A 25,586-nucleotide genomic window follows, 5' to 3' on the forward strand; every position below is an offset into this window, starting at 1 on the left:
TCTTTTCACTGTAAGGCGGGACTTCCTTTTCTACTACCGTGTAGGACGTAGTCCATCTCTGCTAAATAGCCTCTGCAACAAAACTGCAGATTACACTCATACAAATGTAAAAGACTAAGTCTACGCAGAACATGTAATCCAATAATATATGAACCACAATAAGATAGTATTGTAACAATGTTAACTTAAGGCAAGTTTATATGTAATATCATATAAAAGTATTATGGGATTAAATGCCAAGTTTAATGGATTGGTGAAAGATGTTTTTTGCACCAAAGACTAAGATATATTAAACATTAAACATGTAATTATTTCAAATAACTCATATAAATCAAACCAATTATTCATGAACTGGCCAAAGAATTTAAGGAGGCTGTATTAAATTAGAAAACACATTTTAACATTAGCCGTAGACAGAGATACAACCTTTGTAAATTTGTAAGAATCGTATTGTGGTTTCTGTGCAAATTGGCTAAATTTGCACATGATTTCACAGTGTAAGAGTTGCACATACGTTTGAGATTTGTTTGCTCGCAGTTACCCATTATCGTTCTTTTAGACCTTTGATCTCAGATTTGCCTACTCTGTCTACTGACATTTTAAATAAAAAAAAAAAAAAAAAGAAAATCTTCTCCCCGTCGGGGAATCGAACCCCGGTCTTCCGCGTGACAGGCGGAGATACTGTCCACTATACTAACGAGGATATGCATAATGTAGGTACGGAAAAGAAGACTTTTAGTTTATACAATAAAATATATTTTATATACAATAAAAGCCCTATTCACTCTTATGAGATCAGGTACATCCTCGTTAGTATAGTGGACAGTATCTCCGCCTGTCACGCGGAAGACCGGGGTTCGATTCCCCGACGGGGAGAAATACTTTTTTTTTTTTTTCTTCGAAGTGGGGGTTGATGTGAGGGTGGTGGGGCAACAGTAAGCGGGCTTTAAAAGATACTGCTGCAAGCGGTGCATTTTAATTCCTGGAACGCATTTTTTCCCATTATAAAGGCTGCATACCCACCAGCCCTGGTATTCCAAATCTTCCTCCAAGTGTCTTGTGTTAGTGCTCCAAATCCAACTATATTGTCAAGCTCTGACAAAACTGGTGCTGGATCTGGTCTTTCAGACAGATATCTGGTGATCAAACAAAAAATGCATTAAAATATGTGCAATTAATGCATTCAATGTTTCTGTTTTACCTATATTTTAACTTTACATTTCATTCAAAACTCGGAACAGCGCCATGAAATCTACGTGTGGCCAAAAATATATTGCATCCGTAGTGTTAAGCACTACCATAGAGAATGAATGGGAAAAGTTAAGGGAAGTTAAGCTTAACCCGATTCCCCGACGGGGAGAAAAAAAAAAAAAAAAAAAAAAAAAATTGTCTATTTTAATTAAAGGGTCATGAGCAGATGAGTCAATAGAAATCTTTGATCCTACAAAAACAACTGCAACCTGACACAAACTGTCAACTTATGAACAACGATAAGCCATTAATTTATGAACAAAGCGTTTAATTGTAAAAACTGCAAAACCTGACAACATACTACATCCATTCGAAATTATATTATAATATACTACATTATTCTCGCAGTACAACAGAAGCCCCACCATTAGGCAGTGCATTAAAAAATAGCTAAAACTCATAGTGCTCCATCAGCGACACCCACTGGTGATGGACGACATTGCACTCTAAAGCCCACACGATTCCAGTTACCAATCGAGGCCATCAAAGTAATTATGATTGTTAACAACGATTGTGAATGTTAGCACAATATTACATAAACTCTTTACACATTACCTGTTTTTACCAAGCGACCTTGATTCGGCCAAATTCATGATATTCCATCGTCATTTGCGCTTACATGTAAGTTCCATAAACATTCCATTAAAGTGAGCAAATTCAATTCAATTTAATCGTTTAATCGGTATAAACAGTGACCCACCTTCGCCATCTTCTTATAACTCAACAGCTGTCACAGGGTTACCCTCCCCCCATACCCCCTCGGAGTCTACGCCCCTGCACAGTTTACACTTTATCATTAGGCTGAGAAAGAAATCTGGTTTCACCTTCTCACCCCCAGCAGACACATTAACAACATGGCGGGAGAGCTTCACCTACAAGTCCTAATTTTTGTGGTCTAATGAGGCCTATAGCAAATTAGTGTGCACACTGTTTGTTCTGTGTTCCTATAGCCACAATTGATTTAGAAAAACATCAATAAAATAAACGCACAAAAGCAGCCATAATACAGAAAATATGTAGAAATTAATAAATCCAGGCATTTGACATGCACAGGCAAGAGTCAGTACAATTATCCGACACAGGACCGTAGCTAGTGGGGTGAAAGGTGGTAACGATTCTATGGGCCCAAAGGTCCAGGGGGGCCCACAACAAATGCAAAGCTTTTTATTAATTGCAAAATTGGAAAGTAGTTCTAAGTGAAATGTGAATTTCCGATGGATTTTGTGAACAGTTAAAGTGCGGAATGGTTTTCATAAACACTTTCAGATGAAGTGACTCCCAATTCTGACCATTTGAATACTTACCAGAACAAAAGCACAAAAGTTCTTGCATGCCAATTAAACCCAAACATTCCCATACAGTGCTCATACTGTGTATATTTGTCCAAGCTTTGTGTAAAGTTACTGTAAGGGAAAATTCAGTGATGATCTGTCTTAAAAAAACAAAAACAAGAACCATTTCTTTATACACAGCAAGACAAAGTTGAAAATGTTTTTATGAGTCAACAATTTGTAATGAGATTTTACAGTTGTCTATTTGCACGCAAAATTCATGCACACAAAATGAACTTTTAGGCATTCTGGGCATAATAACTGCTTAAAAAGTGGCACAGTTCGTATGCACAATATAGTTGTTGGTGGAAATTACCAGTGCGACAAGTATTATTGATATTGCTGCTGCAAATGTAACAGTGATGAGTGAACTATTGCCAAGTTATTTCAGTAGAGGATGTAATTGGTTTAAGTTTGGGATTGTGTGAAAAAGCAGTTTCAACCCAAAGCAGTCTGCAAAGACAAACCCAGTTGTTTCACTGTCTGCCTCACTTTTCCAAGTGAGGAAAACTCATCTTGCAGGATCAGGGCCAAAGGGCGTGAGGTAAGACATGGGTGGCCGTCTGCAGTCTTGACTCCACTGCTGAAATCTTTTTCCATGCTGCAGCTCTGCACTTGACAGTGTGGGAAGACTTGGGGATGAAAGAGGGTTTGGTTAAAGCCCCAACAGCACAATGTTTAAAGTGTATGCAGAGATGCTTAGTTCCTTTTGCCGATCAAGTCAAGCTGAGTCAGACCTCTCAGATCAACAGATTGGCTAAACCTGAGTTTCATGTCAAAAAATAAAAATCGCAGTAAAAGTGTTCCATTTCGCTCATTTCCTCACTAAAACCTTTCAGAAATAATAATAGGTGTTCTGAGAATAAATGCACAAGATTTCCTCTTTGATTCAATTTTCCACCAGCCTCACTTCTTATAGAGGAGCTTTTAGGTCTTGTTCAGACAGGCACCAAAAAAATATGATTTTCTTATTTGACTAAAATCCGTTTGAAGTCTGAACAGCAGGAAAAAAAAACAACAACACATGAAATCCAATTTAAACATTTTTGTTAATGCATCTCAGTCTGAGAGGTCAGATCGGATCTTTGACATCTGTTTTCTGCAACGAATGTGTTCAGATTTGTATACTGCCCTCATGAGAAACCATAATCAATGGTGAAACATCCATTGCTAAAGTCTTATGCATAGTGAACCTTGAAAAGCGACTGCAAATCAGATCTGGCCACATATACCTTGCAGTTTGAAGAGTCGTTTAAAAAAAATCAGATTTAAGAAAAGAAACGAATTTCCCTGACAGTGTGAACGAACAGTTCTCTTTCACTGTGTCATTGTTTCCAGGTCCACATTAGCTTTTGTAATGACCCCTGCTAATAGAGTGTTGCAGTATACAGTATTTGAGGTCTATCTTAGGACATCTCAATGGTGGATAGCTCACATGAGCGTGGATGGTTGTTGAATTTTTGTTAAATCATTTTATACAGACTTACATGGTTTTAGGCTATTAAGCTATTAAGGCTATTGTCAATGTTATATAAAATATAAATGTGACAATGTGAAGCTCAACATCTTTTGGACTGCAGTCTGCCAGAATCAATTTAACATCTGCTAGCTTATGGCCCAAAACACTGTTTAGTTTTGTTGGCTTCCTGCTCAGCTCCTTTGCCAGTCTGTGATCACACTTTGGCCCTCTAGAAGAGTGAGTAAGTGCCAGTGTGGTTCGGGTTTCCACTGTCCCTCCGGTCAGACCACGACCTCCAGTATGACCTACGGGAAAATGAGAACACAAAATATACAAGCACACGTAACACATTTACTGTCCATTTGGTCTTCCAAATACATACAGTATATATTCATATAAGTGGTTGTTTAAAAAAGATCCTCTCCTCAACAAGCTGCATGATTTGAGGTATTAAGTTCCTTATTTTAATATGAATGAGAGTTATGAGATTTGTTTCTTCCCCAGTTTAAGATCCCAATGGATTTGGGCTTTGGACATTTGGGCAAAAGTTTTTGGACAGTAAAGTCATTGCGTTAGTTAACAGAAAATCTAATCAAGTGTCATCTGCAATCAAATGATGCTAGAGCTTCTCTTTTCTGAGCCATTTGTTTCTATGACTTTTTAGCAACTGTTGTCAAGGCCATTTTTAGTGGATGCATGATGCTAGTTCCCATAGGAGTATTCCGGGTTCAATACAAGTGAAACTCAATCGACAGCATTTGTGACATTATATAGTTTACCAAAAAAATTAATTTCGACTCATCTCTCCTTGTCTTTAACCTCGTGCGACCCCGCATCCACATGCGTGGGCGTTGTTTTTATGCTTCGCTATTCACATGAATAACTACATTTTATTTACACCAACTGATCTCAGTTCAGGACACTCTGTGCTGTCAGTACAGAGTTAAACTTTTGACGTATGGAGTCCAAAACAACATGGCTTTGACCACAGCGGAGTTTGTCTTTAGGAGAAACGCCAACAAAACTACATCTGGTAAGAAACCCAATTAAGTTTTTACATTTAAAACCCAATGGATGCATCCAAAAGCTGGAAAATGTTGCTTTCAGAGGCTTTATATGGCGTTAGGATGAAAATGAGGTGCATTTCAAACTGTTCTGAGACCAGTGCAGACAGACAGCACACTGGAGGTTAAGTCATTCACTAAATAGGGAGCAAGCGAGCATCATATAGATCTCTCTGCAGCTAAGTGCATTAAATCCAAACTTCCGATGAAAAGTTCAGTTTCAGGCTACAGATGATGTTTGGATCACTCAACATGTTTGACAGACATGGGACAAAGATAATCAGTACATAGATTCAGAATTTTCATGCAAAAGTTTATTTTAACATGGTTGGCAGTGATTGGATGATGCTGGCCATTACTTTGAATCAGAATTAATTATGCTAATTTCTGATGACTCTGAACCTTTTTTAAAAACAAGGAGGGAAATGTCAAAAATAAATGCTGTCACTTGAGTGACATTTCCACTCATTTTTGACAACCAGAAAGTAACCAAATATTTTTGGTCTGCATTAGTTATCATTTCAAATGCTTTTTTAAAAAAATGAAATGCTTTGCCTAAAAAGTGTGCTTGTTCTATCTTTCTTTAAAATAAACAACATTTGCTTTGATATTTAATTATCTAATGCACTGACATCATAAAAGTGTGACTAAAGTGTCCAACTATGTTTTGAGGCCACTGTGTGTAAAGAAATGTTACTCCATTAGCAGGAGATGCTGGAAGAAGCTACAGACACATGACATTGAGAAGGTGAACAGAGATGTTAACGGGTCTGTCTCCAGCATGTGGACTCCATTTGTGTAGCGTATGAGAGCGTTTGGCACAGAAGCCTTTTGGTATCTCTCTATCCATCTGCTATAGGGCCAAATTATTATATTCTCTAGACTCCAATGAACATAAATCAGCACCAGGAACATGGACACGTTTTCCCTGGCCGTCATAAAACAATGATTTAAAGCCACGGGCTGTCAAAACACAGCCATGCAGATTTCACGCAGCAGTTTAGTGAGGGAACACAAAGACTTCATCTCATCTGAGCAATTTATGGCCTCTGAGGGAAACTGGACAGATGAGAGTTCAGGCCACCAGCACACAGAAACACAGAGGGAACTCAGGCCTGCATGCTCCAGAAGTTCCTGTCTTAGTAACCCAAGGCCTTGAAATAGCCATCAGCAGGGAGTTCTATCCGTTTTCCAGAAGAACGTGAAGATTCATCACTTCTGGCATATTGGTATGTGTTTGGAACATTCCTTTTGGTTTAACTGTGTTTGTGAGTTTTGGAGTTTCAGCTCTAAATAGTGTTAAAGAACACACAATGTTTAGACTCCAAGCAAAAACCAAGGCCAAGAAAAATAAATACTGGTAGTTTCCTGCATTTGAGTGAGATGTATGTGATCATAACTGGGTTATTAGTATATTTCCAGGTCCCCTTGCCTTATATACAGTATAACACAGTACATTTTTTATAGACTGAAATCATATTAGTTAGTTTTCTTTTGTCAAAATTAAGTGATCTTACTGGTGAATTTCAAACAATTTAATATGGTTTGCACAGACATCGCCTGTCCTGTCTCCTGGTGCTGTGCGCTGCCTTCTTAAAACTGGTAATTTCATGTGTTTTTTTCAATTTATCAATATCTGATTTTTTTTCTGCCCTTGATATCCCTTTCCATACGGTTAGTCTTCTGTAATATCCCTTTTACTACAAAAGTAAGTTCCTTAAAGGAATATTCCAGGTTCAATAGTTTAACTCAATCATCAGAATTTGTGGCATAATGTTGATTGCCACAAAAAATTATTTCAGCTTGCCCCTCGTTTATTGAACAAAAGTGGTTACAGCAAGGCACTTACAATGGAAGTGAATGGGGCCAATGCATACGTGCTAAAATACACATTGTTTTAAAAGTATAGCCACAAGATAAATGCAATATACTGTACATGTTAACATGATTTTAGTGTGATAAAATCACTTCCTTACCTTATCTGTGTAATGATTCCATTGTAAGTGCCTCAACCAAGATTTTTGCTTTTATTTAATTAGACAACATTATTTTTTGTTGTAATCAACATTATGCCACAAATACTGTTAATTGAGCTTAACTTGATTTAAACCCAGAATATTCCTTTAATAATTTTTGGAGGGAAAAACAGCTAAAATTAAAGTAGCAAAATATTTGATAAAGTATCTGACCTCGGTTAGTTTGTTTGTATCCTGTTTGATAAAATTACAGACCTCATTAAGGATATTAAATTTCAAAAATAACTACACCCCCATGTAACTTATCTTTAGCTATTTACTTCCATTCTGTTAGGTTCCACCCTGTTAGGCATCCTGTTCATTTTCTTTATGCAAATAATCCATTAAGTTGCCATTAAATTATAAGTAATAAAGTGCTTGACCTTGGCCAGAGCATATTTCTGAAAAGTCTGGTATGCCCTTTTAAAGAAATACTTGCTTAAATGACAACTCGAACATATTAACTTTAAAAGGAGTCTAATTCAAAAGATGCTGCATATCTGGAATGCCTGAACTGCACATTCTGAAAATGAATATAAAGTGGAAAATTATTACCAAGATGACTTATGTGAACTTACATTATTATCAAATACTGATCATTTTCTCATCCTTACAGTAAATTAGGGGAGAATAGGATTTGCTGTCTCTACTGCAACATGTGTGGGGTGGGTATTTGGTGGCAGATAAAACCAAATGACAGTACCATCAGTGATGGTTTGAATCTATGCAATGAATAGGAATTGACTTTTGGAAAGCAGTGTGACATGAAGCTGCTTGACTGAGTAGTATGTCAAATGTGGAAACAGTGCTGGCCTACAAGCTCCCAAATGAATGATAAATGTGATATTTTCCCTGCAAACGCAAACATCTTCAGTGATTTCAGCTGTAGAGGATACACTCGGGACAAAAAAACCAGACCACCGTCACAGCCAAATGAGGATGAATTCTTTTTCTGATTTTTTTTTTTTTTTTCATCTATTTTTACAACTTCCATTTAATTCCCTGGCCGATCGTAGAGTTGCATGTGAAGACAGGCTGCATAGGCCTCACAAGACGATCCTGATGAAGACGGCCATACCTGCAGGTGCTTAACACTGTTTTAGAGTGCAAAAGAGTTTTCTTAACATATGCATTCCTTAAAATCACTTTTAATAGGCAAGTCATTATTCAGTTTATCTCATGAGATGAGCTGACATTTTTCATGAGACATTTTTGTGCAAAATCTTCAAAAACATCTTCAAATCTTCAAAGGTTATTGATGATAAACACTCACTGTGACTTCAAATTTGTCACACAAACTCAATTTTAAAAGTTGATTGAACTTTCAAATGTAGAACATACATTAAATGTTACTTAAAACAATCAATGCAGTCAACTTTTATGCCATGCATATTGTTGCATCTGCTACTGAGCATGCCAACTGAAGAAGCATTGTGGCTGAAGGCAATACCCACAATCCAATCCCTTGCACTTGGTTTTATTTGAGTGCGTTTGGTCAAAGCATTTATGACTTGTGAGGACATGAAAATAATTAGTAAATAATCTGTTTTGAATTTATAGATGTTTTAGCTCAGTGTGTGTTTTTAATTATGTTTTGCTGTAAAAAGTTGTGTTTTGTTTAAAGTCACCATCAGGGTAATTACTGTTCGCTTTGATGAAGATTCTTCTGTTATAAAGTTGACTTAACTCCTGAAAGTTTGAAGTACTTTATACCTACATCACTTTTTAAGTTGGACCAACTATCTTGGTATCATGGTGGGGCTGACACATGATCATATGTAGAATTAAGGGTCTGCTTAATAAAGAATATAATTTGTATATATATTGAAAATTATTAACAGCTGTACCTAGAATGCAAGTTTATTGAACTGAATGATTTTTGAGATTGCTGAACTTATTATATTGAGTTCATGGAATTTACAATCCAACTTGAATTTTTAAGTTGACACAACTAATTTTCCTGAGGTTGAGTATACTCAAAAATGCTTTGCAGCTGGTTGCCTTACTTTTTTAAGTTTACTCAACATTTTTTACTCTACTCAATTAAATTGAGTAATCCAAAATGTGTGTAATTAAGTTCACTTTATGTTCATATAGAATGAACTTAACTATTTAAGTTAAATCTAAACTCATTTTAATTGAATTGACTCAAATTTAGATCATTCAATAACACAGCTCAAATCAAGAAGATTTTAACTGATTAGGTGAATTATAAAATAAACGTAATTCTTCACAGAAATGCTTATACTTCAATGCACAAGGAAAACTTAAAGAGTGTTAGGGTGCAAATTGACCAAAGGGAACACAGATCACTCAAATGGTGACATTAACCTGCAACAAAACAATTTTCAACTAATCAACATAAATAATACCAAAAAAAAAAAAAAAAAAAAAAAAAAAGAAAAGAAAAAAAAGCTAAACGTCTATGAATTCTGTATAACAACTATTTAAATTCCTCCATAACTTCCCTTTGACCAAGGAAACATAATTAAACAATTCAAGCACAAGGAATTATGGGTATTCCCCATAGCTCAGTTTTGTACTCAATGGTTTGAGCTATTAACACTTAAAATCTTAAGTCAAAGGATTTTTAAGATAAATAAGTTCAAGGAGCTTAGCTATTTGAGTTACTCATTAAAAACCATAATTTTAATAATATTTTGCTTTACAGTCTATATTGTTAAAAAAAATACACATTTTCAACATACTGTAAACTATAAGGAAATTCATACTTGTTAAAAGTTTTTTTTTTAACTATATTTTACAGTATAATTACATATTTTGTCCTTTAAAGTATAGTTATATTTTTTTCAGTTAACTTAGAACCAATTAACAGGTTTTTACTGTAACAATTTAACATTCTTTATCCCTTAAAATGACTAACATTTTTAGGACTAAAACAGTCCCGTACTGCTGCATCTCTGAAGATGAATGTCTGTGATGAGATGGAAGATGGACAACCGTTGGATCAGTTACTATGCACCAGCCAGGCTAGAAAGACCATGGCTGAAGTGATTTTCCAGAAGTTTGTTCCAGAGAAGTTAATAGGGCATTCAGAGTGGTGAAGCTTTTGCACTGCGCCACTCTGGTCAAACATCAAAACTTGATTCATGTCAGTGCTGGTGGTCAAAAATGTACAGGGTACAACTAAAAAAACTATCTAAGAACTATTTGTCCATATGAGAACATTAAGTATAATAATCAGTCATATTAAAGGTCACATAGCCTACTTGTACAGACATGAAACATATATTTCAAAATAGAACAAAAATAGCCATTTTCATATGAAGTGTGTAGCATATTTCCCCCAGATAATAGTGGAAAATTGTGGGGTTTTACAGTATGTGTGCATGTGTTAGATTTCAGTCAAAACATGCCATGCCATGCAACTAATTTATTAATAACCACACTTTATTTAATTTATTTATATATTTATATGTATATGTATATATATACTATAGGTTTGTGATTAAATCTGTCACCACAGCCACATCAATATCCAGCCGTCAGGAGATGGCAGTGTTGTAAAATCATTCACTGCTCAATTGTGGCTGAATGGTGGTCAGAGATTCTGGCCCGGTGAGAGTAATGATCTGTCCCGCAGGAGTCATCACGCTATTTCCCAAAAGTGATGCTTGAACCCTAAACACATGTTGCCTGTCCTGTTTCCTTTTGCATGGGAGTATTTTGGGGAAGAGGACAGTGATCGCCCAGAGATGGGCTGTTTGTTTTTATTTTTATTTATTTTTATTTATTTATTTATTTATTATTTAATTGTTTTGCTGGGTAAAAACTTTGGATTTTGGTCGTGTTGCTGTGGGACAAGTCTATCTGCCAAGCTATCAGATTTAAGGAACAGGAAAGTTACAAATGTTTTATTTTAATTTTTTTTTAATTTATTTATTTATTTTTATTTTTATTTTATTTTTTTGCTTCTTTTTAAAGTTTTAGCTTTTGTTTGTTATTTTGTTTTTTATTTTATACGTAAAATCAACTACACTATAGTGTCTCCTTTAATGGAGGTTTCAGCTCTCTCTCTCTCTCTCTCTCTCTCTCTCTCTCTCTCTCTCATAATCATCCTTTCTTAATGGAATAAACTTATACGCCTAAACATTTAGGGACATTTGTCAGGTAACGTAAATGTGTTTCATGTCATAACATAAATTAATTGTTTCTATTTAAGTCAAAAATATTTAATATGACTGAATCAATTAGGTTACACCAACAAAAGTTATTTGATTTAGTAATGTGTAAGAAAGATAAAGTAAATATAACCTTAAGGTAACAATTGTTTTGTACAGTATATCACATTCAATGTTCCTCATTAAATTGAAAGGCACTGTGACTGTGTAAAACCTCATATTATTATATTATTACTATATTACTCCCACTAATATTATTGAATGAAATGGTACGTGCACGAATGCCCCATGCAGAATTAATCATGGCAACATGACATTAGTTATTAGACATGTTTTGTCTGAACTCGAGTGAGCAACCAAATATGAAATATTTTTATTGCAAATATTTTATGGCTTTATGTCACTTATTGGACATTTATGGCATTTTTAAAGGACATTAAGGACAGATCTGCATTCCGTCGTGTTTGTTTTTATTTATCAGATAAAACAGGATTTCTGTGCATACTTAAACACGTATAATATGTACTGAAATAGTATTAAAGGAAGCATCCAGTTTCAAATCTTTTCTCTGTTAGTGAAGAGTGGATTGAGAAACTTTATGTCTTCTTGTTTTTACAGGATTGCGCTCTTAAAGATTTCTCTGAGCTGCCTCTCCTCTCTTCGGCTTTTGATGTTTCATTCCCATCGTATGTGCTTTCTGAAGGTTCTGTGTTGTTACATGTTTTGAATGAATGAGGATGTTTTAAAACGAGAGCAGAGGCCAACAATTCGTTTCCGTTTAGGCCTTCTGCAAATTATCTAATATGTTTCGCCTTTCCGTCTTTGTGATTCACAGACCTATTTTAATTCTAAATCTTTTCAAATCCAAATCAAAGCACTCTTTCAATGTTTCCATAATTTATTTGGCAATTTGGGGAAGTAGCAATTAATATATAGCCTACAGAACGAAAACAATTATTAAAACAATTCATTTCTGAATATCGAATTAAAATCGAGTCTCTGAAAACACCATAAATCAAAACAGAAAGCATGTTTCTCCAGCTTTATATATATATATATATATATATATATATATATATATATATATATATATATTTCTTTTTTTTTTTTTTTAAATAAAAAAATCACATAATTAAAACTATCCAGATTTGAGAAGACCTTTAAATATTTCAGCTCAGAAAATTCTGTTAAATTCACCTTTACAGCAGGTTTAACTAACCTACTCTCTCTCTCTCTCTCTCTCTCTCTCTCTCTCTCTCTTTCTCTCTCTGTCTGTCTCTCTCTCACACACACTCACACACACACACGCTATATAAATAACTCTTGTGGGCCTCAAACAGGAAATCGTTATATCCCGCTTATCTTTAAGGTGTAGGCTAATGAAACTGTTGAAAATCTTTATTTTTCCTAAATGAGCTGACGGAGATAAATCATTCTTTCTGTTTGGTGGAGGTGTCCACGGTGCTGCATTTTTAATTCAAGCCCTTTTAAAAGTGTTTTGCTGAATGAAAACTCTGAGCCAGGCCTTTAGTGTGTTCACTATGAAGTCAGATCCAGAGCTGAAACCTTGAAAAATTAAAAACAAAAAATAAAACAGCTTATTTGACTCTAAATGGGAAGTGTTTGTTTATCATAAACTAATTTTACACACAGTTAAGGAATATACAATATTTTTACAATTTGCATCAGGTTAATTATTGATTGATTGATTGTTCTCTTGGAAAGACAGTGGGCTATATGTTACCTGAAATACAGCCTATCCCATATATTTGTACAGTTAAAATGATTAGTATTATTATTTTTTATTATGGTTAACGTACCACATTCCTGTAATGCATATGTGTACAAATGTCTATCAAAATATCTCTCATGTTTACACTATTATTCAGCAATTTATTTTAAATGCACTGGATGCTTTGCACATAAAATGTTTGGCACATATTTAATGTGTGGAAACAATAAAACTGATTTTATTGTTGCCAAAAACATGTTTGATTCAAACATACAGAAAGGAAAGAATAATTGCAAACCTTCAATTACAGAGATAAATCAGACACTATTAAAAGAAATAAAAAAAATATGTAATTTGTTAACAGTAGTTAACAACATAAGTTAACATGAACTAGCAATGAACAATACTTTTACAGCATTTATTAATCTTGGTTAATGTTAATTTCAGTATACTGTAATAGGGTACAACGGGGCTAAAGGCACCCCTTAAGGAAAATGCTTTTTTCTGGTCACAAAATGCATCAAGATAAAATTTTTACAAATGTATTTTTATTGAATATTGATGGAGCAACATCATATGTGTGAAAAGAAATAATAACAGAAGGTTATTTTGATTAAAATTAAAAAAATATTTAAAAAGGGAGGGAGCATTTTACCCCACACTTGGAGTAAAAGGCCCCTGGGAGGGTGGGGGGTAATAGTGATGTTGTGTAGATATAGGGGCAGTAGTTAAAGTGCAAAATTTGTCAGCTAATGCAAAACATTTTGAGACAGCAATATGCTTTATTGAGTAACAAATTAAGATAATGCTTATTCAAAATAACTCCAGAAAAGGGTGCAAAATTACTTGTTAATTTCAAACACATTTGGCATTTTTAACATCTCAAGTATTCTGTAAACAAATGAATCTCCATTGTGATTGGATCAGTCAATGTGAGCCCACTTTGCATTTTTTTCAGAACACATTTATTCCCCCCACTTAAACAACAATGTGTTTTATGGGGCATTTAGCCTCTGCAACATGGGGATTTTTTTTTACCCCAGATACCATCTTTTCACTTATTGGACAGTTATTAAAAAACTTCTAGTTTAATGACCTTGATCAAAACTGAAAATGATAAATAGGTATTTTGTCTCAAAATAAATGTGTTGATTTCAGGGAGTTTCATTAGCTACATAAAGTTGCAACATTTTCAAAACTATAAAAAATTAGATCAAATTGCCTAAATATCAGCCTTTAGACATTACACACAAAGATCTCTAGGATCAGGAAAATGTTGCAGTGCATAGGGACAAACAGGTGTTTAGGAAAGTACTGTGGTAGTTTTTGGTGCTATTGAGTGCTTTAGGAGTAAATACAAACCAAAGGAGCCTTTACCACGTTGTTCCCTACATTTTTAAAATCAAAAGTTGTATGTGTTAACATTGTATATGCACTATGAACTAACAATGAACAATTGTATTATTATTAACTTACATTAACAACAATTTTAAAAATGCTGTTAAAAATATATAGTCATATTGTTAGTTTATAATATCTAATGCATTAACTAATGTTAACAAATGGAAACTTACTGCAAAGTATTACCAAAATGGTAATATGATGTGATGTGCAAATCAGGTATGTCAGTCATTTACAGTTGCTCTAACAAGACTCAGGTCACACAATGCATTTACAATGTTTTTTGTTGGTGGTGATGTTTTATTCGGTAGTATTTTACAATTACAGAGAAGTGTTTTTTTTTAATTTTTTTAGCATGGTCTGGTCAGCTCTCTGGTATGATTTCAGGTGCTCTTCCATCTGTTGAAAAAATAAAAACAATCATATTTCAATTTCTAACAATTAGACTATTTTCCTTTTTTGCAGACTCACATTTTTATAAGGGTATAGAGTGAGATGTAAATGTAAACCACCTAAATAAATCAAATACAGCTTAATTTGAGAAACTTTTTCAATTCTTTCTAGATTCTGCTAAAGACCTTTAACTATGCCACCCAGGATTATAAAAAAACAGTTAAGGCTCTTGGTATGTTTTCTGATTATTGCAGTCGGTTTAAATCTAATAGCAATTATACCAAAGTGTAATTACACTCAAATCCTTTGATAAGGACTGAGTGAAAACAAACAGAGCTTTTAAATCGTTTCTTCGCAGTTAAGTTCAATTGGCATCATTACCAAAGTGCTCTGGCCACTGGCTGGATCTGAAACAAACAGCCCAAATGATTGTAAGCGTTCCATAAACATTCCCAAAATAAAAGACGCTGGAAACCCCCCTACTGAGTTTTTTTGCTTAATCCCAGGAGATCTCCTGATTGTTAGATTGTGGCTATTGTAAACTTCAAATCCTCCCTTTTAATCTGATAATGGGGTAAATTGAAATCAAAGTTGGCAGGACACTGAACACATTGCTGTTTAAATTTCAGTTACAGTATCCTGTCTTGCAAATGTGTTACCCAATGAAATGTTGCTAACATAAACATTTAGTTGGCCTGCTAGTAAGCAGATGTATGTGTAAACATACAACAACATATCAGAGTCTTTTCAGAGTCGTCCTTCCAATAAAAGTTCATTTGGGTATTTGTGAAAAGAAATATAGGCATATCTAATCACAAGTATAACCAAAGGAAAGCAGTAAAAGACAACAAATACAACTGAAGAGATTTTGATTCTACAAGATTCAAAACCTGATTTAAACCACAGCTGGGCATTTAAAATACTCTATGCCACATGTGTGGTCTCTCCTTTGAGGTTGGAATTAGGAAAATATCCCTGAGCTTTAGTGACAGTGTTGCACTGACATTAAATCAACTCCATCGCAATTGTAGAAACAAGGATGTAAGTCATACAAATCTGACCTTTTGTCCTGAGAGAGACTATGTTCATGCTGCAGTTGAATTTGGCAATCTTTTTTCCCCCTTGATTTATCTACACTTGAGATATATGTGTTAAAAATACTCATTCTGTTTAGTTACAACAACTCAATTACATTGAGTAAAGTTCGGAAATTCCAACCAGATCGAATCATGTTCATTATATTTAACATACGGGTGCACATGAGGTTTCAAAAATCTATAAGTTATTTCCCTATTTTCCAACTTCAAAGGATTGTTCTGTAGAACTTTGCTGCCAACACCATCTCTCTAATATTTTCTTATAGTTAGAGTTATAGGTATAACAGCTCTTATAACCACAACACCTACCATGCAGAATGCCAAGAACAAGGTTTAACTTAGTTAGAAAGAACATTAATTTCTATGAGGGTGACTTCAAATGAAACACCATGATTTAACACAAAACAGCATGGTAACACTAAACAGAGCTGTAAAGAAGAGTACACCCCTTACAAAAATTTCTTATTTACACTCCACATAAGCCCCCATAACTTGCCGGGGCCTATTTAATTAAATATTCGGGTGTTAAAACCTATGGCCACTCCCCCAAACACAGCTCAGCTGAAACAAAATTTTTTCTTATAATGACCTTAAATAGTTGAAATAAGTTTGTTCAAAACAAAGAGAATACGTTTAAAAACAACATCCTATTCTTAAAGGTGCTGACAAAATGTCAAAGGTCACCCTAGACATTCTAAAGTTCTTTGAAGAAGACACTGTTTGTGAATGTTTCCACGTTGTGGTCTCACCATTCCTGGCTCCGCCCGCCATTACACTGTAGGTCGGCAACATGACTTCAAAGGATGGTATTATAAAAATGTTGCCCCCTTTTCACCTCCTCATATCATTAATTAACATGCAAATTGACGCTGTTTCTGCACATCAGCTTCGCTTGCATTGCCTCATTTTTTGTTTACTTTTGATGAGAAATGCCTGAATGTTTTTTACGCATACGGGTCAATTTAGTAGCATCGCCTGTTCAGACAGTGTCTGATATGGGCCACATTTAAAAGGTTGTGCAAACAATCTTGCAAAAATCAGATTTGTAGTAGAAAATATGAATTGGGCAATTTGGCTTTTGGCTTGATACTTGTAACTCTAGCTGTAAAAAATGTTTTGTCAGGTTTACCTGAAAAAATTAAGTTGCACCAAAGAAATTAATTTTATGATTTAGATCAAGTATAAATAGATCCTTGAGGTATCAATTGAAGGTTAACTTTTCCCACTACAATAGCTGTGAAGGCGGATGGCACCATATACATAGACTTGGAAATGTTCTGTCTATCAGTTACCATGGTTTGGAACATTTTGAATGCTTGTTTTGTTAATATTTTGTGTCCACTTACTCTAGCGTCACTTTAGATTAATAAGATTACCACTGTTTTTGAGTCCTCTGTAGATTTCGAGACTTCCTCTCTAGGGTCATGATTGTGGATTGTCATTCCTGCACTATCATCACAGATCAGGAATATTCTGTCGACAGGAAAACCATTATTCCCCTTGGTTTGACTCACCCTCTCATTTTCCCATCTGCCCGTGTGAGCTCCAGCCCAAATGATGTGTTCTGATCGGTGTGCATCAGTGCCTCTCCAACTGTCTGTGGCTACTGGGAATTCACGGCAGCTCAGCCAAACTCAATATCAATACTCGGAGATGAGCCTTCAGCGGATGAAATTGGGAATTTCCTGACGTCTTTTGATAACCCACATATACCAATGTGAACTATTATGAGAACATAAGCAAAGATGGTAGAGAAGCCGCAAAATAAAGGGCTATATTTTACAGTTTTAGTGTTTGCTTACATTTCACTGTTCTGGCGGTGTAATAAAGATACTAACTGTGTTGAAGGCATCATGAGTCAGTTTACCAGATTTTTGTTATGAATGATGATTCCAATATATGTATAAAACATGGCTTGGCATCTTTGCCAAAAACTGCTAACTTGTTTTTGGAGAGTAATGTAAACACTATCCATTTGGTGATTTTTTTTAGGTTTGTTCTACTCTAAAAAAAATTATTTTGTTTCTATGCCATTCGGTTCAAAAGTTAAAATCTAAAATGTACATGAAGATTTGAACTGTTGCTGGTGCTAGACGGTTTGGGAGACTGACCCCAAATTTGGTCAGGTTACATTTTGTACCATTCCCAATAACTGTACCAAATTTCAGAAATTTTTGCCATGTGGTTCTAGGGACAGCTATAGACGTCCATGACAGAGGAAGAAGAGACAGCTAAGGACGAAACACTATGTAAGTACTGGAATGCTTCTTGCTAGCAAGTTCAATATGGTGTGCATTCCAAAATGTGTCAGATCACAGCTGAACGCAAATACGCATTGCATTCTCAACATTGCCACAAGTGGTGCTATATTGATCATTAGTTTGAACAGTCCCCTGCTTCTACGATGAGTTTCCGGTAACTACTGTAACAATAGTTTGAAGAGAATATTGTTGAGCAATTAAGGTAAAGCCAAACCATTGCCCAAGTGCTCACATCTGCATATGCATAATTGCATGGAGGATGTTTTCTGCCTACACTCATTGCTTGATTTAAATGATAAAGAGAAGAGAGCTCATGTGTTCTAAACACATTTAATCCAAGTTTATTGCATAGTCTGCAATGTATATAACAATTAAAACACAGATTAGATTATGTCGTCTACTTTCAAAAACAAGCCATAACCACTTGTTCTCAGAAATTACATGTTGGCAAAACATTTGCTGACTGCCACCTCTACCCCGCCCGTCCCCCTTCATTTCTGACCCTTTAAGCCACGGCGCCTTCCCGGTCGGCCTGCCACCCTAATTTTGCCCATAATTGAGTCCCGCCATTTCTCTAAACCAACAACATCAAAGTTTGACTCCAGCACTCCTGATAGCTGGATAATTTAATGGTTGAGTCTCGTTGTTTAGTGGGTGGAGGTCTGGGAGATGCTATCACCCGTTTCCAACCATTTAATCATAGCAATTAGAACAAATTTTCAATCTGTAATTTGCTTTCATCTGTAACAACAGAATCGATTGTCTGATGGAGCTTGTTGCTCATTGAGTTAAAAAAAGGAGGGGATTTCAAGTAAGTTCTATTTTGGGCCATTTCTATTTTCAGTCACAATATTTATTTTGGGTTTGCTGTTTCTTTTGGGTGAAGTGAATGTGATGTTGTGGTCTTTTAGTGCAGTCCTACTCAGAATCTTAACAGATTCAAGTCAGCTTGTTCATGGCTTTCTTGTAATTAGTACACACTATCTGACAACCTTCTCTCACAGAATCATGTTGCATTTTTGCAAAATTATTTTTACATGGCTTGTTGTTTGTATCACAGAAGTTGGTGAAATGAACACTAGAGATGCTACAACAACAACTTTCACACAAATCATGAGTAAAACAGCAGATTATCAGTTCATAAACAGTCAAATTCCAAATTTTTGCACTGTAGCTCAACTGATAGAGCATTGCACTTTTGATGCATAGGACCAGGGTACAAGTCCTGAAGAGCATGCAGGTCAACATGTGAGCTGAAAGTGTCATGATGTGGTTGTTTCAGCAATTGCATTTTTCATCTCACATTGGCTTCTTCTGACACTATCAGTTAGTTTAGTTTCAAGGTTTAGGGTAGGGTAGGGTGATATAAAACTCTTTAGAGCCTTAAGCTTAAAAACCTAAGCAAGTTGGGGAGAAAATTACACTTGCTTTTAGTAAAATAAAATGGTTATTTCACTTTGGACTACTGTGATACGTGTAAGGAACCACACAATATCATTTTGCAAAAATGACCCATGGTCACATAATTTTTATTAGGATAAGGCTCAAATGAGGGCATACCATAAACTTATATTGTTTTATATAAAGCTATAACCCTAACCTTAATTGTGCATATTTAGAATGGTAAAAAAAGACATATAATGTATATTTAAACAGTTTTTCAAATTTAGGATGTTTCTGGATGTCCCTAAAGTGAGGTTTTGTCAGATTTAGCTAATTTCTGGACACACACACACACACACACACACACAGTCAAACCTTAAGATACACAGAACTCACAGAAATCTCTGCTGGAATGTCTTTGTAAGAAATGTTCATTAAGGTTAAATAAACCCTTCACTCCTACACTGAAGTCAACTGCATCCTGATTTTAATCTTTCAGATGAGACAATTCTGGACATGACTTTGTTGAAGCTCAGGTTCTGCGCGAGAGGTGCTCATGACATGGTTTATTGCCCACACCAGCAGATCATTTACAACGGCCCCCAGCTCTTATAAGCAGACAATCTTTCAGCTTTGCTTACAAACTGGGGCGACCGATGAGGGCTCAGTAGCTCACGTCATCACCTCTCTGCGTAGTGGCCTACATCTCACACATAAACTCGCTAAGCCTACCGTTTTTAACTCAACTCCTGTGTATTTACATTCTTGCATTTGGCAGATGCAAACAGAATATTACCATGAGACTACCATTCTGTGCATGTGGTGCCATGGTAATGCTCAATCTCTCTCTCTCTCTCTCTCTCTCTCTCTCTCTCTCTCTCTTTTTTGGGACATGTCATTCTTTGGAATAGCATGAAAGTACCATCGTACAGAAGTATGGTAATATGGACAGTTTTCATTTAGTACGAAAAAGAAATTCCCTTTGTCAGACAGCCGTGCACTTCTTACATTAACCGCTAAGTAGCTATTTATCAAAAATGTTGTTTTAAAAGAATTTACATTTGAATTAAGGGTTGAGATGAGGGTCAGATTCTGGTTAGTGTTATGGTTAAATTTAGATGCAATAAACATAAATTGATGTGTTTTGTTCTGTTTATGTTAGCTACAAATTCTTGTATGGCAATTTTTTTTTGTACACATAATGACAGCGGTAAACTGCTGCCTCAGTCAAAAGAGTCTAATTATAACTTTTGCACCTGCAACAAAATAGTATCCATCTGCAGAGCCGCAGGTTAGGGTAGAGCTAATGACAACAAAACAATCATGGCAGAGTCTTTGTAATATCTTATTAAATCTTTCTTTATTAGGTGAACAATGCACCTATATATTAATGCTTAGTTTTTATCTGCTTACAATCAGCAGTCAGAGACACACCATCAACCACCAGTGCAAAAGTGCCCACGTTAGCAGTCAGAGACACATCATCAACTACCAGTGCCCACACCAGCAGTCAGAGACACACCGTCAACCACCATAGCAACAGTGACCACACCAGCAGTCAGAAACACACCATCAACCGCCAGTGTCCACGCCAGCAGTCAGAGACACACCATCAACCACTAGTGCAACAGTGCCTACACCAGCAGTCAGAGACACACCATCAACCACCAGTGCAACAGTGCCCGCACCAGCAGTCAGAGACACACCATCAACCACCAGTGCAACAGTGACCACACCAGCAGTCAGAGACACACCATCAACTGCCAGTGCAAGTGCTCAGACCAGCAGTCAGAAACACACCATCAACCACCAGTTCAACACTGACCACACCAGCAGTCAGAGACACACCATCAACCGCCAGTGCAAGTGCCCAGATCAGCAGTCAGAGACACACCATCAACCACCAGTGCCCACGCCAGCAGTCAGTGACACACCATCAACCACTAGTGCAACAGTGCCCACACCAGCAGTCAGAGACACACCATCAACCACCAGTGCAACAGTGCCCGCACCAGCAGTCAGAGACACACCATCAACCACCAGTGCAACAGTGACCACACCAGCAGTCAGAGACACACCATCAACCACCAGTGCAACAGTGCCTGCGCCAGCAGTCAGAGACACACCATCAACCACCAGTGCAACAGTGACCACACCAACAGTCAGAGACACACCATCAACCACCAGTGCAACAGTGCCCACGCCAGCAGTCAGACACACCATCAACCACTAGTGCAACAGTGACCACACCAACAGTCAGAGACACACCATCAACCACCAGTGCAACAGTGCCCACGCCAGCAGTCAGAGACACACCATCACCCACCAGTGCAACAGTGACCGCACCAGCAGTCAGAGACACACCATCAACCACCAGTGCAACAGTGACCACACCAGCAGTCAGAGACACACCATCACCCACCAGTGCAACAGTGACCGCACCAGCAGTCAGAGACACACCATCAACCACCAGTGCAACAGTGCCCACACTGTGGGGTTTTCATGTTGATGGTGAGGAATATCATGTTTTTGAAATAAATAAACCTATAATTGGTGTGCTTTATAAGTGTTTGTTGAAAGAAAGAATAAGGATACATGCATTTACATTTATTCATTTGGCAGATACTTTTATTGAAAACAACTTACAGTGCATTCAGTCAATTGACTTATAAATGTGTTTCCTGGGAACCAAAAACCAGGGACTAAAAACATTCTGAGCAAAAACAGTATTTTTTCGTTCCTTTTCAAAATTTCCACAGCCTGCTTTCCAAAAGGTTACCGGTTAGAATAAAATAAAAGAACGGTTAATGACGTTCTTTTTAAAATGACAGTACTCTGCACTAAGGGGTGGGTGAAATACCAGTTGCAGTGTTTCCAGATCTCGCAAGAGAAACAAGCAACCTGGTCTGGAAAAACAAGCCCAAAATAAGCCACTTGGCTAACCAAATAAGCAAAAATTAGCATTTAAATTTTTTCCTGTGTTGTGGATTTATCAGCATAGAAATCATAACCCAGCAGCATCAAATCTGTATTAAGGCATCATATCTAACAATAATTCAGTGAAGACTTGGAAAACACAGTGAAAAGTATTTTTTTTACCTCTAATAATGTTTTCCTTGTTCCTCTGGATTAGCCATGCATGTATATGTAGTATGTTTACATAGTTATTAAAAAGGTCTTCATTCACAGAATGCTTCATCTATAACGGGCAATTAGGCAAAGAAATGTGTGATGAAGCAGTTTCCTTCAGGATCAAAGCACGTTTCATTTTTTTCAGGCAAAATGAGGTGGTGTAGTTCCAAAAATGTACTGTGAAAAACCCATTGCTCTTTAGTTTCATGAAAAAAATTATCGGAACTAAATTAACCAGTTATAACCGGTTACCAGCATTTTAAAATAATGTTTTCACTCCGGAACAATTGAAAATAACTTAGTTCCAGTTTTTGGTTACATTCTGCTAAAAAATCAGTTCGTTTTTCATTTTCGTTCCTTGAACCGTTTTTAAGTCCCTGCCAAAAAATTGTCGTTACTATCATCCTATCGATCTCTACCAGTTGAAATGCAGGAGCTCTGTAGCTCAACTGGTAGAGCATGGATCATGCTTAACTTGGCATATATGATACTGTAAACACATATTTGCATAGTACCTTTTATGGAATTTGAACTGTTTTTGAAATTGTATTTTGTTGTTGTTTTTTAGTATGCTCTGCACATTGTCTTGGGTACATCCTTTGATTTTACTTCTATAAGTAATTTATTGCCACTTCAAGTAATTCAATTTGACTCAATGCAGTTGATATTTAAAATGTTTCTTTTTTTCTGTCTTCAAGTGTGACCTTCCCATTATAAGGAAATGATGGACTCTACTTTGGAGTTATATCTGAAAGGTATCTCCCTATTTCCCTTCAGACCACACTAGCCACCCCCTGAATGACAATTCAAAAAATCAACAAAAAATTTATGTTACAGGACAGAAGCCTATGTTCAGGAGTCACTTCCAAGAGGAGAACAAGGCACTCCCAGCAGCAATGAGGAATGTGTGAAATATAGACATATACATATGGATATGTATGTATATTTTACACACACACACACTTGTTTTTATATCATTGTGGGGACTCTCCATAGACTTCCATGCATTTTATGGATTTTATACAGATCTAACGATAATTTCTATCCCCTAACCCTAACCATAAACCTACCCTCACAGAAACCTTTTTGCATTTTTACATTTTCAAAAAGACATAATTTAGTGTTTAATAAGCCCCGCTGGCTGGGCCCCACAATGTAGGTGATCTCAGGTTTTACTATCCTTGTGGGGACATTTGGTCCCCACAATGTAGTATAAACATCTACACACACACACACACACACACACACACACACACACACACACACACACACACACATACTGTATATATCTAGGTGTTTTTGCCTTTATTAAAAAAGAAGGAGCTACCAATAAATAAAGACCTCAAAACAGTTGTGAAATGGCTGCATGTGAATAAACAGCTGTTCAGGGGCACAGTTGAAGAGACTCGTTTCCTACAGCTGGAAGAAGAGGACAAGGAAAGGGCCATCCGCAATCGTTTTGAAGAACCAGAACTTTCCAGAGAAACCTTCACATTTAATTTTCTTTTCAGGGATGACATGGAGATTTGTCTCCTGGAGTGTCATGATAAGATGGGCCATGAGTTTGAAGCTGTCTATTTATTGTATAAAGTTTGAGTGTTTCTGTTAAAATTTTGCTGTTGTTTACAAGTTGTTTATATTAATATTTTAGTTCTATTTTACCAATATTAACATTTCTTATTAGTTTTCTAATTGTTCAATGTACATTTTTGCTAGGCTTTGAAATTGAATGTTATTTTTAATTTGATATGATTAAATATACATAACATTAAATGCCCATGCTTTGTTCATTTTTAAGTACTATTTGTAACATCATAAACATGAAGGAAATCATATTATCTCATATAAAATTGTTAAACGGGTGTATAAACTTTAAAATAAGGTTCCATTTGTTAACATTAGTTAAGTACATTTGTTAAAATGAATAACAATGAATCATTTTCAGCAATTGTTAATCTTGATTAACGTTATTTTTAACATTTACTAATATATTTTTAAAATTAAAAGTTGTATATGTTAACATTACTTCATGCACAGTAAACAAACAAAGAACAGTTGTGTTTACCCATTAACATTACCAAGATTAATTAATAATGGTTAAAAATATAATTCATTGTTCATTCATTATACCTAATGCATTAACTAATGTTAACAAATGGAACCTTATTTAAAGTGTTACCATTAAATGCTTAAGATGTGAAAACAGCAAGTTTTTTATCATTTTTTATTTTTTATTTTATCCCCTTTTCTCCCAATTTGGAATGCCCAATTCCCACTACTTAGTAGGTCCACATGGTGGCGTGGTTACTCACCTCAATCCAAGTGGCGGAGGACAAGCCTCAGTTGCCTCCACTTCTGAGACCATCAATCTGCACATCTTATCACATGGCTTGTTGTGCATGACACCGCAGAGACTTATGCTACTCTTCGTGATCCACGCACAACTCACCACATGCCCCACTAAGAGCGAGAACCCCTAATCAGGACCACAAGGAGGTTACCCCATGTGACTTTACCCTCCCTAGCAACCGGGCCAATTTGGCTGCTTAGGAGTCCTGGCTGGAGTAACTCAGCACACCCTGGATTTGAACTCACGACTCCAGGGGTGGTAGTCAGCATCAATACTCGCTGAGCTACCCAGGCCCCCCAGAACAGCACGTTTTAAATCTAATAAAGCAAACAAATGTAAGAAATTGCACTTCAGAACTGTAGGTGATGCTGCTGTCCAGAAACTGCTGTGGCTCCATAAGCTCTGCCCTAACCTCCGGCCTGAGACTGCTGGCCTGGCGCTGCTGTCCTGAAACTGTTGTGAGTTATGCTCTGCAGATAGATATATCTCACCTGCGCCTGCAGGATTTCATCTTGGGGTAACCGGTCCTGCTTGACCGGCTCTGAGCTGATTTGAACCAGCGACTCCGGCATGGG

At 36.3% G+C, this 25,586-nt stretch overlaps 1 protein-coding gene and 2 non-coding genes across 3 annotated transcripts in view; 1 reads left to right on the forward strand and 2 right to left on the reverse strand.

Annotated features, from left to right (window-relative positions):
* Window positions 1–631: 631 nt before the first annotated feature.
* On the reverse strand, window positions 632–703 carry trnad-guc (transfer RNA aspartic acid (anticodon GUC)). Its single transcript has one exon. It is a non-coding gene; the product is annotated as a tRNA-Asp (tRNA).
* A 101-nt stretch (window positions 704–804) lies between these two features.
* trnad-guc (transfer RNA aspartic acid (anticodon GUC)) lies at window positions 805–876 on the forward strand. Its single transcript has one exon. It is a non-coding gene; the product is annotated as a tRNA-Asp (tRNA).
* Window positions 877–13,571: 12,695 nt separating this feature from the next.
* pax1b (paired box 1b) overlaps window positions 13,572–25,586 on the reverse strand; it is a 37,248-nt gene continuing 25,233 nt past the window's right edge. The window contains exon 5 of the mRNA XM_051644446.1: window positions 13,572–14,794. Coding sequence (XP_051500406.1) covers window positions 14,760–14,794 — 35 coding nt within the window. The 3' untranslated portion in view covers window positions 13,572–14,759. The remainder of the gene's footprint in view (window positions 14,795–25,586) is intronic.

Source organism: Myxocyprinus asiaticus, chromosome 19 (assembly GCF_019703515.2).
Source record: "Myxocyprinus asiaticus isolate MX2 ecotype Aquarium Trade chromosome 19, UBuf_Myxa_2, whole genome shotgun sequence".
Lineage (NCBI taxonomy): Eukaryota > Metazoa > Chordata > Actinopteri > Cypriniformes > Catostomidae > Myxocyprinus > Myxocyprinus asiaticus.